General features: G+C 44.4%; 1 protein-coding gene across 6 annotated transcripts in view; it reads right to left on the reverse strand.

Moving 5' to 3' along the window:
* top2b (DNA topoisomerase II beta) overlaps nucleotides 1-19,065 on the reverse strand; it is a 135,093-nt gene that overhangs the window by 37,836 nt on the left and 78,192 nt on the right. For all 6 annotated transcript variants that reach the window (XM_033047055.1, XM_033047022.1, XM_033047014.1 and 3 more), the window contains 3 exons: nucleotides 18,696-18,787; nucleotides 1,212-1,367; nucleotides 1,048-1,131 (listed from right to left, as the gene is read on the reverse strand). In XM_033047055.1, coding sequence (XP_032902946.1) covers nucleotides 1,048-1,131; nucleotides 1,212-1,367; nucleotides 18,696-18,787 — 332 coding nt within the window. The remainder of the gene's footprint in view (nucleotides 1-1,047; nucleotides 1,132-1,211; nucleotides 1,368-18,695; nucleotides 18,788-19,065) is intronic.

Below are 19,065 nucleotides of genomic sequence, written 5' to 3' on the forward strand. Positions count from 1 at the left end.
TGAATATTTCAATTGGCAACCAATGATATTCAAATCTAATTAGATTAATTTACTGCTCCTGTTACATATTTCTCTCCATAGTCTGCAGTGCAGCTTCACTAAAAACTTGTGCAATGCATAGCTTTGGCGACGGGGCAAATTTACAATCTACACTGCATCAGAAATCCAATATAATTTACAATATCCAAGTTGAGTCCAACTTTTTAATTTGATTTCTCGTGAACTGCAACTCACAACAGTAACAATCAGATTTTGTTCATTAACATTTTGTATATTAAATGCTCTTTTACACAAGTTCAATTGAACCTATTCATTTGAATTTAGAAAGAGGTGATAGGTAAGAAATATTGAGTCATTCAGGCTAGATCATTACTCACTTGACCTGCATAGTTGAACCAAAGGATTGACCTTCAATCCCTCATGTCAGGAAGTGAGACCCAGAAGGCAATCAGACCTCATTTGGCATAATAAGGAGGCTTTGCCTCAAGACCACAAAGCTGGCGATGGAGCTTTGTTTTCTGGAAAAGCTGTCAAAGATTTTAACAATTTTGAAAGATTTAACAATTATACTTAACAGCATACTTAGAAATTAAAGTGTAATAATTATCTCTTTAAGAATTACTTTCCCTATTGAAATTACTGGGTCTCAGATCCAACGTCAGCCTGACCTAGTGTAGATTTGAAAGGCAATATATCAGCACAATGCAGGAGAATCTGAGCAGTACAGGACTTCACAAGAAATCCAATGATGGAGCATGATGACAGATTCAGTACTAACAGTCACAGAGTCTCAGACTGGCATGTATGGACAGCTGAATAGAGATGTCCATGACATATAGCTGAGGACTAGTGCTCCACTGGAACAGCTGACTCTGATCAGTAAGATTTACCCCATTCCTTCTGGTGAGGGACAGAAAGCATTTGCAGTAATGACTACAAAATGCACAATGTTAAAACAAATTAAACATTTGGACACCAAATGTATATTAAGATATTTTATAGCTTCAAAATATGCGCTGCCAGGTGGACATGTTTTGTCAAACTTACATCAAGCTCTTCAACAAAAGCAGCAAGGTCATCCTTCCAAAGATCGGGAGCACTCTTTCGCTTGAGATCATCAAGATCCTTTCCCTGCAACAAACATAATAGCTGTTATAGCATTCATGGAAATAGCCACACAAATATAAAAATATATGAAAACAGCACATTACTTTTGAATCCCTATGTTTCAGTAGTTCATCTACTTTTTCCTTTGTAAGGCACCAAAGAGACATATTCAAGATGTAGTTGTAGTCTGGTCCAGATCCAGCACCTGAAACACTTGAAGTGCCATCATCTAGTTCCAATAATTCCTCTTCTGCTGCTGTCTACAAAAAGAAAAGATAGGTACTGAGAAATATCTAGATTCAATTTATAGAATACCTTTACAGATATTAAAGTAGAAATTGATATAGTTGATGGACTCAGAACACTGATCAAAATATTAGCTCGGCTATGGAATATAAAATCCCCAACTTTCAAATTAATTACATAAAATGTAACTAGTTACATGTGACATCAACAAGAACCTCGACCCACTAGTTTGCCTACCGTCACAATAGGTCAACAGCGGATGCGATCTCACTGGCCCTCCTCTCCGCACTATATACAATACAATTTATTTGTCATTTGAACCCCATTGAGGTTCAAACGAAATGTTGTTTCTGCAGTCATACACACAAAAAAGAACCAAGACACAACACAATTTACACAAACATCCATCACAGCGCATCTCCTCCTCGCTGTGATGGAAGGCAAAGACTTATCTCACCCCTGCACTTGCCATTCCCCTCCCGATGTCAGAGTCAAAGTCAAAGCCCCCGGCGGGCGATGGTAATTGCCCCACGGCCATTAACGCCGCGCCGGGTGATGCAAGGCCACGCTCCGGGTCTTGTTGTTGGAGCCCCCGGCGGGCGCTAGCAAAGTCCCGCAGCCATTCCAAGCCACGCCGGGCGATGAAGTAAGGCCCCGCTCAAGGTACTCTTCAACCCCGCAACTCGGGCGGGTGAAGTCGCCGTTGCGGAAACCCCGAAAAGCGGTCTCCCAGCAGGGACCCGCGGGCTCCCGGTGTCACTGTCCACCAGACCTGCGGTAAGCCTCCGAATCCCCGGGGTCAGGTCGCAGCAGCGCGCCACCACCGCTCCTCCCGCTCCGAACTCGGCCAGCTCCGCGATGGTGAGTAGCTCCGCAGCTCCGGGACTGGAGCCCCAGGTCGTTCCTGCTGGAGGCCGCTCCACGGTGCTAGGCCCCAACGACAACGGAGACCCGACAGAGAAAAGGTCGGGTTCTCCGTGCAGGGGATAGATTTTAAAAGTTTCCCCCACCCCCCGCCCCCCACACACATACCCACACACATACACAAAAAATAAATAAATAAAAACTACATTCAACGAGACAAAAAATAATAAAAAGACGGACAGACTGCAGAGGCCGCTGCGACGTGAGTCGCGCCGCCCACAAACGCCTGGACCACTTGGACAATAAAAACACTTAATCAGGCTGATGTTTATAGGTGTACAGCTCGCCATTCAATACCATCAGCCCCTCCAAGCTGGTTACCTAGCTCACAGAACTGGGTCTCTGCCCATCCCTCTGCAATTGGATCCTCGACTACCACATCCACAGACCAGTCTGTTCGAGTTGGAAGAGATACTTCTTCCTCATTAACAATCAGTATGGGAACACCTCAAGGCTGCGTGCTCAGCCCCCTGCTCTACTCACTCTATACTCATGACTGTGTAGCCGGACGTAGAGCGAACCATCTTCAAGTTCGCCGACCACCCCACCGTTGTTGGATGAATTCTATACTCTGATGAGTCAGAGTATAGAAGTGGGATTGTCCGATTGACCAAATGGTGCCAGCACAACAACCTGACTTTCAATATTAGTAAAACTAATGAATTGATTGTGGACTTTGGAAGAGGAAGGACGAGGACCCACAATCCTGTTTATATCAATGGGACAATGGTGGAGAGAGTCAAAAACTTCAAATTCCTGGGCGTGCATATTTCCAAAGATCTTTCCTGGACCCAGCACATTGATGCAATTATAAAGAAAGCACATCAACGCCTTTCCTTCCTGAGAAGATTACGGAGATTTGGTATGTCAAAGAGGATTCTCTTGAACTTCTACAGGTGTACAGTAGAGAGCATATTGACTGGTTGCATCATGGCCTGGTTTGGCAACTTGAACGTCCAGGAGAGGAAAAGACTGCAAAAAGTTGTGAACACTGCCCAGTCCATCATCGGCTCTGACCTCCTCAGCATCGAAGGGATTTATCGGAGTCGCTGCCTCAAAAAGGCAGCCAGCATCATCAGAGACCCACACCATCCTGGCCACACACTCATTTCACCACTGACATCAGGAAGAAGGCACAGGAGCCTGAAAACTGTAATGTCCAGGTTCAGGAACAGCTTCTTCCTTGCAGCCATCAGGCTAATAACAATTATTATTATTGCACTACTATTGTTTGCTTTTTGAGTATGTGTGTATGTGTATGTGTATAAACATTCCCCTCCACAATGTTTGGGACAAAGACCTATTATTTATTTATTTGCCTCTGTATTCCACAATTTGAGATATATAATAGAAAAAAAATCACATGTGGTTAAAGTGCACATTGTCAGATTTTATTAAAGGCCATTTTTATACATTTTGATTTCACCATGTAGAAATTACAGCAGTGTTTATACATTGTCCCCCCATTTCAGGGCACTATAATGTTTAGAACACAGCAATGTCATGTTAATGAAAGTAGTCATGTTTAGTATTTTGTTGCATATCCTTTGCATGCAATGACTGCTTGAAGTCTGCGATTCATGGTCATCACCAGTTGCTGCGTGTCTTCTCTGGTGATGCTCTGCCAGGCCAGTATTGCAGCCATCTTTAGCTTATGCTTGTTTTGGGGGCTAGTCCCCTTCAGTTTTCTCTTCAGCATATGAAAGGCATGCTCAATTGGGTTTAGATCGGGTGATTGACTTGGCTACTCCATTTTTTAGCCTTGAAAAACTCCTTAGCAGCATGTTTGGGATCATTGTCTGGCTGTAGAATGAACTGCCAGCCAATTAGTTTTGAGGCATTTGTTTAAATTTGAGCAAATAGGATGTGACTATACATTTCAAAATTCATTATGCTACCATCAGCAATGAAGATAAGTGAGCCAGTACCTTCAGCAGCCATACATGCCCAGGCTATAACAACCCCACCACCGTGTTTCACAGATGAGGTGGTATGCTTCGGATCTTGGGCAGTTCCTTCTCTCCTCTATACTTTGTTCTTGCCATCACTCTGATATAAGGTAATCATCGTCTCATCTGTCCACAAGACCTTTTTCTAGAACTCTTTTAAAGTACTTCTTGGCAAACTGTAACCTGGCCATCCTATTTTTGTGGCTAACCAGTGGTTTGCATCTTGCAGTGTAGCCTCTGCATTTAGAAACATAGAAAATAGGGCAGGAGGAGGCCATTCGGCCCTTCGAGCCAGCACCGCCATTCATTGTGATCATGGCTGATCGTCCCCTATCAATAACCCGTGCCTGCCTTCTCCCCATATCCCTTGACTCCACTAGCCCCTAGAGCTCTATCTAACTCTCTCTTAAATTCATCCAGTGATTTGGCCTCCACTGCCCTCTGTGGCAGGGAATTCCATAAATTCACAACTCTCTGGGTGAAAAAGTTTTTTCTCACCTCAGTCATAAATGACCTCCCATTTATTCTAAGACTGTGGCCCCTGGTTCTGGACTCGCCCAACATTGGGAACATTTTTCCTGCATCTAGCTTGTCCAGTCCTTTTATAATTTTATGTTTCTATAAGATATTCCCTCATCCTTTTAAACTCCAGTGAATACAAGCCTAGTCTTTTCAATCTCTCCTCATATGACAGTCCCGCCATCCCAGGGATCAATCTCGTGAACCTACGCCGCACTGCCTCAATCACAAGGATGTCCTTCCTCAAATTAGGAGACCAAAACTGTACACAATACTCCAGATGTGGTCTCACCAGAGCCCTTTACAACTGCAGAAGAACCTCTTTACTCCTATACTGAAATTTTCTTGTTATGAAGGCCAACATTCCATTAGCTTTCTTCACTGCCTGCTGTACCTGCACGCCAACTTTCAGTGACCGATGTACAAGGACACCCAGGTCTCGCTGTACCTCCCCCTTACCTAACCTAACCCCATTGAGATAATAATCTGCCCCCTTGTTTTTGCCGCCAAAGTGGATAACCTCACATTTATCTATATTATACTGCATTTGCCACGCATCTGCCCATTCACTCAACCTGTCCAGGCCACCCTGCAACCTCCTAACATCCTCTTCACAGTTCACACTGCCACCCAGCTTTGTGTCATCTGCAAACTTGCTAGTGTTGCTCCTAATTCCCTCTTCCAAATCATTAATATATATGGTAAACAGTTGCGGCCCCAACACCGAGCCTTGCGGCACTCCACTCGCCACTGACTGCCATTCTGAAAAGGACCCGTTCACTCCTACTCTTTGCTTCCGGTCTGTCAACCAATTTTCTATCCATGTCAACACCCTACCCCCAATACCATGTGCTCTAATTTTAGTCACCAGTCTCCCGTGCGGGACCTTATCAAAGGCTTTCTGAAAGTCTAGATACACTACATCCACTGGCACCCCTTCATCCATTTTGCTTGTCACATCCTCAAAAAATTCCAGAAGATTAGTCAAGCATGATTTCCCTTTCATAAATCCATGTTGACTTGGACTAATCCTTTTACTGCTATCCAAATGCCCCATTATTACCCCTTTAATAATTTACTCCAGCATCTTTCCCACCACCGAAGTCAGGCTAACTGGTCTGTAATTTCGCGTTTTCTCTCTCGCTCCTTTCTTGAAAAGTGGGATAACATTAGCTATCCTCCAATCCACAGGAACTGATCCTGAATCTATTGAACATTGAAAAATGATCACCAATGCGTCCACTATTTCTAGAGCCACCTCCCTGAGGACCCTGGGATGCAGACCATCAGGCCCACGGGATTTATCATCCTTCAGTCCCATTAGCCTACCCAATACTATTTCTCGCCTAATGAAAATTTCTTTCAGTTCCTCTACCTCCTTAGATCCTGTCCTCCAGTACATCAGGGAGATTGTTTGTGTCTTCCTTAGTGAAGACGGATCTGAAGTACCTATTCAACTCTTCTGCCATTTCCTTGTTGCCCATAATAATTTCACCCGTGTCTGCCTTCAAGGGACCCACATTTGACTTTGCTACTCTTTTTCCCTTAACATATCTAAAGAAGCTTTTACTGTCCTTCTTTATATTCCTAGCCAGCTTCCCTTCGTACTTCATCTTTTCAGCCCGTATTGCCCGTTCTGTTTCCTTCTGTTGTACTATGAAAGTTTCCCAATCCTTTGGCTTCCGGCTACTCTTTGCTGTGTTATACATCTTTTGTTTTAGTTTTATTCTATCCCTAACTTCTCTTGTCAGCCACGGTTGCCTCCTACTCCCCTTAGAATCTTTCTTCCTTTTTGGAATAAAATTTCTGTTCATGAAGTCCGCTGCGGACAGTGGTCATTAACAAATCCACACCTGACTCCTGAAGAATATTTCTGATCTGCCGAGCGGGTGTTTGAGGGTTTTTCTTTATTATAGAGAGAATTCTTCTGTCATCAGCTGTTGAGGTCTTCCTTGGCCTGCTAGTCATTTTGCGATTAGTAAGCTCACCAGTGCTCTTTCTTCTTAATGATGTTCCAAACAGTTCATTTTGGTAAGCCTAAGGTTTGACTGATGTCTCTAACAGTTTTATTCTTGTTTCTCAGCTCATAATGACTTCTTTGACTTTCATTGGCACAACTTTGGTTCTCATATTGATAAATAGCAATAAATGTTTCCAAAGGTGATGGAAATACTTGAGGAAAGGCTAGGTGCTGAGAGCTCTCTTATACCTGCATTAAGGAGGCAATTAAACACACCTGAGCAATTACAAACGCCTGTGAAGCTATGTGTCCCAAACATTATGGTGCCCTGAAATGGGAGGACTACGTATAAACACAGCTGTAATTTCTACATGGTGAAACCAAAATGTATAAAAATGGCCTTTAATAAAATCTGACAATGTGCACTTTAACCAAATGTGTTTTTTTTCTATTACAAATCTCAAATTGTGGAGTAAAGAGGCAAATAAATAAATGATGGGTCTTTGTCCCAAACATTATGGAGGGCACTGTACTTTATAGTTATAAATAGTACTTTATATCACAGGTGGGTTTCGCAGGCATTCGTTAGCAGTGAATAAAATGAAGCACTTATGATTGGTCTTGGCTTCATATCAGTTTTTTTTATTAGTTACAAGTTTAAACATGACTGTCAGAATCCTTTCAGGACTCATCTACTGTATCTACTGTTCTTGGTGAGAACTCATATACGGCGAGAACAATCTGGGCAATCATTTGGCTAAACACCTTCGCTCAGTCATCCTGGGCCTATGCAACCACCCGGTTGCTAAACAGTTTAACTCTTGTCCCATTCCCATTCGGACCTTTCTGTCCTTGGCCTCCTCCGCTGTCAGAGCGAGGCCAAACACAAATTGAAGGAACAGCACCTCATATATTCCGGAAGTGGCGGCGCTGTTAACAGCTGCAGCTCGCCTGCAGTCCGTCTGTCTTTACTTTTTTCTGTAGTTTTTTTTGTCTTGTTTTGGTTAAGTTTTAATTTGTTGGGTTGTGTTAGAGGGGGTGAAACATGTTCTCTGTCTCTTCCTTCGGGGGAATGCGACTTTTTCGTATCGTATCCCCCTTCTCTGCCTCCGTCTGCGCTGAGGCCTAATGGCAGAGCTGGCGGCCTCCAACCTGCGACCGACCCCGAGGCTCCGGAGGCAGAGCCAGCCAGGACTTACCAACGAGAGGCTGGCCGTCTTCGGGGCTAAGGCAGCGGTGGCCCGACTTGCTGGTGCAGCGTTCTGGCTTTCGGCGGCGGCCTGGAGCTGATGCAGCGGGGCTCGGAGCTGAGACTGCGGGACCCGGAGCTGGGACAGCGGCCTAGAGCTGGGGCGGCTGCCCGGAGCTGGGGCGGCGGCCCGGAGCGGCGACTGCGGGACCCGGAGCTGGGGCGGCGGCCCGAAGCTGGGTCAGCGGCCCGGAGCGGAGACTGCGGGACCTGGAGCGGAGACTGCGGGACCCGGAGCTGGGGCAGCGGCCTAGAGCTGGGGCAGCGGCCTAGAGCTGGGGCGGCTGCCTGGAGCTGGGGCGGCGGCCCGGAGCGGCGACTGCGGGACCCGGAGCTGGGGCGGCGGCCCGAAGCTGGGGCAGCGGCCCGGAGCGGAGACTGCGGGACCCGGAGCTGGGGCGGCGGCCTGGAGCGGAGACTGCGGGATCTGGAGCGGGGTCGGCGACCCGGAGCTGGGGCGGCGGCCCGGAGCTGATGCTGTGGCGGGCCGTCTCGGAGCGGAGACGGCGTTCCGGCTTTCGGCGATGGCGACATCGGAGACAGCGGCGGCGGAGGTCCACTGGACTGGAGGGCGGCATCTTCGGCCTGGATCGATCGCCTCAGCGCAGAGGGAGAACAAGGAGGGAAGAGACGGAGACTAAGACTTTGCCTCCATCACAGTGAGGATGTGCTTGGTGAACTCACTGTGGTGGATGTTTAATTTGTGTTTATTGTGTTTTGTTATTATTGATTCTGTGTATGACTGCAGGCAACATAATTTCGTTCAGACCGAAAGGTCTGAATGACAATAAAGGATCTATCTATCTATCTATCTATTTTACTTGGGCAGTTTACAACCCAGCAGTATGAATATTGATTTCTTTAACTTCAAGTAACCCTTGCTTTCCATCTCTCTCCGTCCCTCCCCCACCCTAGTTCCCCTACTATTTTCACTGTTCACCTGATTCATTTTACTGTTTATATGCCTCGATTCCACCTTCCCCTCATCCAACATTGAACCTGTAGATCATTCAGTACTAGTTGACCTGATCCATGTTATGTTTTACTGCAATCAGCTATCTGGTTTGAGTGTCTCATATATTATCTAGCCTGGTAGTCCAGCCTCTAGTTACATTCATCGTAGAGCTTGAGCTTACAACACCTATGCATTTGAGCTCTGTGTCCTTTCTTAATAAACAACTTATACTCATGTATGAATTCTGAGTAATTTGACATTCTCACATGGTATCAGAAGTCATGGGAACGCCTTGGATCAACGCCTTCAGTGATTTTACGGACCTTTCAGTCTTTACCATGACTGATTAATTCTGTAAACCAGAACCGCTCGTCTTTGATTCAGATTCAGATTCAGATTCACATTTATTGTCACATGCGCCAATTAAGGTACAGTGATATTTGAGTTCCCATGCAGCCATAAAATTAAAAGAACACAACACAATAAAAAGAACGATAGACCTTAACATAAACATCCACCACAGTGATCACTGTGATGGAAGGCAATAAAGTTCAGTCAGTCTTCCTCCTTTTGTTCGTCCGCGTTTGGGGCCTTGACCCTCCGCAGTCGCCGCTACGGACGGCTCGATGTACAAGCCCTCTCGTCGGGATGATCGAAGCTCCGTCGTCGGGACGGATGGAACGCACTCCGCGGCTTGGAGTGCCCGAATCAGCCACTTTCTCACCCTGAGATACTGGATGTGCAAGGTCAAGAGATTACACCTGCTGAAACAATGTACGACCCTGTATGCCGCAAGAGAAAGTTCCGCGAGCTATGCGACCCTCATACCAATCTCATCATTCAACGAGATAAGTTCTTCACGCGCAGCCAAAAACCATGAGAGCCAGTGGAAACGTATGTATACTCATTACAGCATATAGCAAAGCGCTTAAACTTTGGTGCTCTCTGTGATGAACTTGTTAGGGACAGGCTTGTGTGTGGCATTTTAGATGATAAATTGAAGAAAGAGCTTTTACGTGATCCAGACCTCATGCTGGCTAGAGCAATCAGGTCTTGTCGAGTCATTGAGATGACAGAAGCGCACACTAAAACACTGACCATACCACAGGCTGCGTATAGCATCTATGCTGCGGTTGTTAGGAGAGATCGACAACCTTATCAGCCTAATGAAACAAAACAGACCGCTTCTGGCCAGTCTGACATAAGGTCTAATAATGACTGCAATAATTGTGGAGGTTCACATATTGCCAAGCAGGAAAAGTGCCCCGCATTTGGTCAAATTTGGCATGGTTGCAAACGCAAAAACCATTTCTGGAGATGCATTTCAGTCGGCAAAGATGTTCATCAACTAATACCCGACTCTACACAACGCATTTTGGTGGATTACAAAAACCTCTTCAATGATGAACTCGGCATGGTGCCGCTCACGTATTCAATGATTCTAGACCCGATGTTAAGCCTGTTGTTCGCCCTGCTAATCACGTTCCGGTTGCCATGCGAGACCGAGGTAAAGTTGAACTCGATAGAATGGAGGCCCTAAGGGTCATCACGCCAGTCACTGAACCCACGGATTGGGTATCCTCGATGGTAGCTGCCACTAAAAAGAACAAGCCGAAGACACGTATATGTATCAACCCTAGAGTCCTAAATACTGCGTTGAAGAGACCTCATGCGTACCGTGGAAGTGGTGGCTGCGCACATGGGCAAGGCTAGTGTTCGTTGTATTGGATGCCAAGGGCTCCTTCTGGCAAATTCCTCTTGACTATCTATCAATCATCGCTGCTCACTACTTTCAGCACAGCCTTCGGATGTTACAGATTTCTGTGCATGCCATTTGACATTAATTCAACCAGCGAAGTATTCCAACATTCGATGGAGTAGATGTTTGACAGGTACCCCTGCGCGATCATTGTGGATGATATTATCGTAATAATAATAATAATGGATGGGATTTATATAGCGCCTTTCTAATATTCAAGGCGCTTTACATCGCATTATTCATTCACTCCTCAGTCACACTCGGTGGTGGTAAGTTACTTCTGTAGCCACAGCTGCCCTGGGGCAGACTGACGGAAGCGTGGCTGCCATTCTGCGCCTACGGCCCCTCCGACCACCACCAATCACTCACACACATTCACACACAGGCAAAGGTGGGTGAAGTGTCTTGCCCAAGGACACAACGACAGTATGCACTCCAAGCGGGATTCGAACCGGCTACCTTCCGGTCGCCAGCCGAACACTTAGCCCATTGTGCCATCTGTCGTCCCAAATCGTAGCGAGTAAAGACCTGCAGGAGCGAGATGACAATTTGAAAAAGGTGCTCGACCGTGCCAGGGAGGTGCACTTAACAACTCAACCCCAGTAAATGCAGGTTTCGAGTCAACCAAGTTAACTATGTTGGTCATGCTTTCACCAGCAACGGCCTCAAAGCCGATCCAGCAAAGACAGCAGCCATCAGTGAAATGGCAGCACCGACCGATGTTGCCAGTCTGCAAAGATTTTTAGGCATGGTGAACTACCTGGGCAAGTTTATTCCACACTTCAGCGAGCTCTCAGCCCCGCTACGCCAGTTTGGATGTGGCACGAGCAGCAGCAGCAAACTTTCAACACTTTAAAACAGATGTCATGCCCACCCACTCTGGCGTACTTCGATGTTAATCAGCCAGTCACGCTGACCTGCAACGCCTCCCAAGAAGACCAGCCGATTACTTATGCCTCACGAACCACGACGGACACAGAGACGCGGTACGCGCAGATGGAGAAGGAGCTACTAGCAGTGGTATCCGCATGTGTGAAGTTCAATGACTATATCTTTGGTAAAGCTGTGACAATCAAAACGGACCATCAACCACTGGTTTCCATCCTGAATAAACTGATACACGCTGCACCAGCCAGGCTGCAAAGAATGATGCTGCAGCTCCAGAAGTACGACATCACCCTAATCTACAAACGTGAGAAGGACATGTACCTGGCAGACACCCTGTCCCGTGCACCCAGGAAAACCGACGACAGGCATGCAACTGAGGACACATTTGATGTTATGATGATTGACCACATTTACCCCTCGGGTTTGGATATGTTGATTGCCCACACGGCTGAAGATAACACCCTACAGGTACTCGCATCAATCATTAAACGCGGATGTCCTAACAAGCAGCACTCACTTCCACTTTCAGTGCAGCCATACTTTCCCGTCAGGTTCTAATTGTGCTATGTATAATTGGATTTTTATTATAATTTTTGTTATTCAGATGTATTGGTGAGAGGAGAGTCGCTCCTATATTACACGGAGAGCAGTCCTCTCTTTCCATTACAATCCAGTCCACCTGCTGGGCAGAATTGTCCAGCAGGTGAATCATATTTTTAATATTTACTGCCCAATTATAATACATAAAGTTAGGGAGCGCTAGACCACCCAACTCTTTTCGTTTATTAAGGTGTGCTCTTTGTATTCTATGGGATTTATAATCCCATATAAAATTTGTAATGTCCGAGTCCAATTTTTTGAAAAACTTTCAATTGTGAAAAATATTTTCAGCAGTTGATGGGATTGATGTCGGTAAATTTGTTAATTTTTGGGATTTTGTAGGTGGAAGAAATGGCTATGGAGCTAAACTTTGCAACATATTCAGCACAAAGTTTACAGTAGAGACTGCTTGTAAAGAATATAAAAGCAGTTTTAAACAGGTAAGATGTGATTTTAATCCATTTTAATTGATTGGAAGATGAGGAAACATTGTAGTTTGACAAAAGACAATAGGTGCAGGAGTAGGCCATTCGCCCCTTCGAGCCAGCACCGCCATTCAATGTGATCATGGCTGATCATCCCCAATCAATACCCCGTTCCTGCCTTCTCCCCATATCCCCTGACTCCGCTATTTTTAAGAGTCCTATCTAGCTCTCTTGAAAGCATCCAGAGAACCCGCCTCCACCGCCCTCTGAGGCAGAGAATTCCACAGACTCACCACTCTCTGTGAGAAAGTGTTTCATCGTCTCCGTTCTAAATGGCTTACTCCTTATTCTTAAACTGTGGCCTCTGGTTCTGGACTCCCCCAACATCGGGAACATGTTTCCTGCCTGTGTGTCCAAGCCCTTAACAATCTTATATGTTTCAATGAGATGCCCTCTCATCCTTATAAACTCCAGAGTGTACAAGCCCAGCTGCTCCATTCTCTCAGCATATGACAGTCCTGCTATCCCGGGAATTAACCTTTAAAACCTACGTTGCACTCCCTCAATAGCAAGAATGTCCTTCCTCAAATTAGGGGACCAAAACTGCACACAATACTCCAGGTGTGGTCTCACTAGGGCTCTGTACAACTGCAGAAGGACCTCTTTACTCCTATATTCGATTCCTCTTGTTATAAAGGCCAACATGCCATTCGCTTTCTTCACTGCCTGCTGTACTTGTCTGCTTACTTTCATAGACTGATGTACAAGGACCCCCAGATCCCATTGTACTTCCCCTTTTGCCAACTTGAAGCCATTTAGATAGTAATCTGCATTCCTGTTTTTGCTACCAACGTGAATAACCTCACATTTATCCACATTAAACTTTATCTGCCATGCATCTGCCAACTCCCCCAACCTGTCCAACTCATCCTGCATTCTCTAAATAAATAAACTCTTCCCTAATGTCTCACCCATCTGTGATAAATGTGTGTGTCAATAAGCTACCATAGCGCATTCTTTTGTTTTTTGTACAAAAATACAAAAATTCTGGAATGAAATATTTGACATCTTTACAAAATTAATTAAAATAAAACTGGTACCAAAACCAGAATGGATTATTTTTGGAATATCGGAAGGTAACCCTGAACTAAACGTGTTTCAGAAGAATTTACTCAATTACGGGCTAATAATGGGAAAAAAGCTCATACTTAAATTCTGGAAAAATGCGCCTACACCAACAATAAAAATGTGGATATCAAATATGTTTGAAACACTACATCTGGAAGAGATGAGATTCCTCTTAGCAGGCAAAGCAGACCACTTCCAAAAGACGTGGTCTACGTTTTTGGAACTATTACAAGCATAAGGTGCAATAGTAATCTAAAAAATAAATAAATAAATAAATAAATAAAAGGTGCCAGGATCTGGCAACGGGGGGTAAAAAAAACCAAAACAACAAAAACAGACTTGGTTGGTAGTCCCCTTTCTGCGGAGTTTAATGTTATAATAGAGCGATTGTTTCTCCTTTCTTTTTCCTTCTTTTCTAGGGTCTACTTTCTTTCTTTACTTCCTTCTCTAACTTCTTTTCTAAGGGGCTTTCTTTTCTCAACACTCTCCTGCACCTTCACGACTCTTGCGCACTTTCTTTACTTCTATCTTTTTCTTAAAGCTCAAAAAATGAAGCGGTACAAAAAATGTATTAAGACATATGTGTTGTGTAGTATTGTAACTTACCGTACTTCTAATCCAATTTTTTTAAATAAATAAATAAATAAAAAAATACTTTCCCGTCAGGGACGAACTGGTCATCGGGACGGAGTTATTATGAAGGGCAACAAAGCAGTGGCCCCAGCTTCACTACAGAGGAGTACTTCCATGCCGTACATAGAGGGCACTCTGGTTCAGAGGCAATGGTCCAACGGGCCAAGAGCATGTTCTTCTGGCCTGCCATGTCGGACTATGTGCGTCAGAGGACGCAGTCATGTGCGGTATGTAACAGTCTAGCACCGCACCTGTGTCGCCCGGTTCCTGGTCTACCGTGGACAACTCTGGTGACTGACATTTTCGATTGAAATGGCAACCATTCCCTGGTTCTAGTGGACTCCTAGTTGGTTTGAGATTGATTTGCTCCGCACTGCCTCATCGGCGGCAGTTATTCAGAAACTTGCAAGACACTTCTCAGTTCACGGGGCCCCTCTCTCCCTCATGTCAGACAATGCAGAACAATTTACAAGCCAAAGCTTCAAAGACTTTACCCAACGCTGGGATTTCAAACATGTCACCAGCAGCCCGGAATATCCGCAGTCGAACGGGTTAGAGCCGTTCACAGTGCGAAACAGGTGATGGAAAAATCTAAAAGAGCGGGGTCTGATGTCTTCTTGGACCTTCTTAACCTACGCAACGTTTTGCGGGATGTAGTGTTAGGTTCACCTGCACAGCACTTGATGTCCAGCCAAACCCGCACTACCCTTCCAGTAGCTAAGCAACTGCTACAACCTCAGGTTCATTATCCACACGCAGTCCAGGCCCAACTACAATACAAACGGCAAGTTCAAAACCAAACCAGCTGCCCCCTCTCGCCTTTGTCTCCCGGTCAAATGGTCCGCCTACAAACACAGAAAGGACATGACCGCATAGGCGTAGTAGCAGAAACCTGCCAGGAGCCCTGCTCCTATCTAGTCCGTTCCGAAGGAGAAATTTACAGGCGCAATAAAAAACATATTCTGCCTGTGAGCGAACCAAGACCATCTCAGAAGTTTTCGTATGGCTAAGTCAGTGTCCAGGACTTTGTGCCAAAGACTAATGGAGGAACTGTGGGTTCAAACTGTAATGGCTCCCCAATGACCAAAGAGCAACCTATGGCAAAATCACCTATTAGACCGCCGGTGATGTCACCCGTGAAGTCTCCTACAAAGACTGTTGAACCACCACCTGATACGATATCATCCGCCCCTCCAGCAGAGGGCCTGTACCGTAGGCGTATAGGATGGGTTTGTCGGCCTCACCCTAAATACAAAGACTATTATATACTGATTACAGGTTTCCATTACCTAGGCCACATTGTATTCCTCCTTATTCATATCCTTCACGGTTTAGTCGAGATATATAAAGCACTGCATCTTCCTACTATACATTGGAAGTTTTAGTTATATGCTTATTTAGTTGCATGATTACTTAAGAAGGAGGATGCAGATCAGTCAGTACTAGTTGACCTGATCCATGTCATGTTTTGCTGCATATCACCGCACACTCAATCAGCTCTGGTTTGAGTGTCTCATATATTATCTAGCCTGCTAGTCCTCTAGTTAGATTTGTCGTAGAGCTTGAGCTTACAACACCTATGTATTTGAGCTCTGTGTGCTTTCTTAATAAACAACCTATACTCATGTATGGATTCTGAGTTATTTGACATTCTTAGAGAACCATTGTCCATTTCCTTGATCAGTATCTGCTTTGATCTGTTCTTTTCACACCTAACATGTTCTTTGTGCCCTTCCATATCTCGTTTTCCTCTCCCCCGACTCTCAGTCTGAAGGGTCTCGACCTGAAACGTCACCCATTCTTTTCCCGAGATGCTGCCTGTCCCGCTGTTACTTCAGCATTTTTTGTCTATCTTCGGTGTAAACCAGCATCTGCAGTTCCACCCTACCCATTTGTACTGTTATAGTTATAAATAAAAAGTACTTTATATCACAGGTGGGTTTCACAGGCATTCGTTAGCAGTGAAAAAATGAAGCACTTATGATTGTACTGTTCTAGGTGAGGACTCATGTATAGCGAGAACAAGCGTAGTCTGGGCGATCATTTCGCTGGACACGTTCGCTCAACCTCCTGGTTGCTAAACACTTTAACTCTCCCTCCCATTATTATGTGATAATTACGAAATGAATCAAGATGGCCTATGTACTCTTTACATAGTGATTTTAGGTGACGGTTTGATTTCAAACACATTTTAAGTCAAACAGAAAATATATAGTGAAAAAGAAAGCGCTGGAGTAACTCCACAGGTCAGGCAACATTCACGGAGGGAAATGGACAGACGTTTCATATCAGAGCTCTTCTTCAGACTGATTGTGGTAGGGGGAAAAAATTTGGAAAAGAGAGGTGGGGCTGGGGCAATGCTTGGCAAGTGATAGATGGATACAGGTTGCAGGGGTAGGGGAGGTGGCATTGTTTGCCTGATCCGTGACAAGATGACAGATAAGGAAATAAAATGTTAAATTGTTATGATGGGAGTGGAACAATGAGGAAGGGGAGGAAGAGGACCGAAAAGGAAACATCGAACTCTGTGATGGGATACAAGCATGCGGAGGAGGGAAAAGCCAAACACTTGCGTTCAGTCCACCAAGGCCAGCGTGAGCTCTCAGTTGCGAACTATTTCAGTACCAATTTTTCTGTCCATAGCAACCCCCATGGCCAGAATAAGGCCAACTGCTATCTGGAAGAACAGCGCATAACTGAACATTCAATTAACAATGAGTAATACTCCTCCTAATACCCACCTTCCCTTTCCCACCAAAGTTGATTATCTTCTCCCAAAAAGTAGAAGAGAGAAAACAAAATACAAAGGATGACAGACTTCCATGAAGATGGAAGAACAGAGCCTGTTTTGCGCTGGGCTGTGTGATGCGTGTACAGGGAGTTGAGGAGGGGACTTGGCAGACAACAGAGTTGTTCCAGTTAGAGTGTCAGACTGAAGGACCAGATCTAACTGAGTGAGGACTGCTGATCAAAAGTCCAGAGGCCAGTTGGAGTCCTACCACCTAAATCCAGGAGTTTAAAGATGAGCTTATTTCGCATCATGGTGTGGAAGGTAGAGCTGCAGTCAATGAACAGTATCCTGACATGCATGTCACTCCATAGTAACTTAACTTTTAAGCACCTCTGAAACTGCAGTTCAAGGGATTTAGGGTAGGGAGTAAGCATTGGCTTCGCAAGGAAAGCCCACATTACTTGAATGCAAAAAATACGGTGTGGTAAACCTACTGCACCAGCAGCCACATTTCTAAGCCAGACTGAAGATCAAACTCCATCAGCATAACAGATGGGGAAATTAAATTAAGTAAAAATAACAAAAGCATAGAATTTACTTCAGTAATGGTAACCATGAACCAACTGAATTAGCATAAAACCCCCACCTAATTTCATTAACGTTCGTCAAGGTAAGAAAACTGGCATCCTATTCAGTCTGGCTTCTTTGTGCCTTCAGACCCAACAATGTGGTTAACTCTTAAATACCTCCTTAGTTCATGGACAATGAAGGAAAATAATAAAGGACAGACAGCACTGTCGACCATTTCCAGGTCCTTGGAAGAAATAGCTGAAAATCTCTCTTTTGCTCTGAGGATGAGGAAATACATTTATGCACATCTCAGATGACAAGCCATCCATTAAGAATAAAATTTAAAATCTTGGTGGCAATTTATTTTTTGACAGAAACCATTCCATCTGATTATAACCATATAACAATTACAGCACAGAAACAGGCCATCTCGGCCCTTCTAGTCCGTGCCGAACACGTATTCTCCCCTAGTCCCCTTATGTGTAAGAAGGAACTGCAGATGCCAGTTTAAACCAAAGATAGCGACACAAAAAGCTGGAGTAACTCAGCGGGACAGGCAGCATCACTGGAAAGAAGGAATGGGTGACGAAACGTGAAGGAGTTACTCCAGCTTTTTGTGTCCATCTTCCATCTATGATTATGTTGAGTTCTATCAATTATCATTCTTAAATCAGTGGTTAAAATGAAAGCATGGCACAAAAATAAATAGCTGCTCAACTTAACTGTAGTTATAAAAGCAATAAATACCATAAAGTAATTTTGACAATATATGCATCTAAAAATTGTGCAATACTTTTAAATAGGAATTATCCCAAAATTATTAAAATACAATCTTTTTAACAACATACTTGACTTTCACTCACACAAGATCAGATGTCAAAAACGAAACAAAAAATAATATCTATGAGTGTACTCAATATAGAAATTACATCCGGGAGTTATACTGTTAAAACCTAGAATTTTTCTCAAAGTTCTACAATGCAAATTTACATTTGATTCAATGTGGTGGTCAACATATCCTTAAAATGTTGCTTGGTGAAGTTATATTTTACCTTTTCTTGTGCATCTTTCCAGGCTTTAACTGGGTCAGATTCAAAGCCACGCTGGATGAGCATTTGGTAAAGGTCCTTCTTTGATTTATTCTCTGAAGAGAAATTATGTTGAATTACACATTTCAAAAAAGAATGCAGGTGGCATAAATAAACTTCTGTCCCTAATGTTCAATTTCTTACCGACAGACACCTTTGTGTGCATTCACAGAAACGGCATTATATAATCTTCACCTCCACCCACCCCATCATTCCAGGACACAATCACGTTTCTCAGATGAGGAAGAGATTTACTTGTGCATTATTCATCTTTAATATATATTTGTTGCTCACATGTGGTCTCCTCTACGACAAGGTCATCAAATACAAAGTA

Source organism: Amblyraja radiata, chromosome 2 (assembly GCF_010909765.2).
Source record: "Amblyraja radiata isolate CabotCenter1 chromosome 2, sAmbRad1.1.pri, whole genome shotgun sequence".
Taxonomy (NCBI): domain Eukaryota; kingdom Metazoa; phylum Chordata; class Chondrichthyes; order Rajiformes; family Rajidae; genus Amblyraja; species Amblyraja radiata.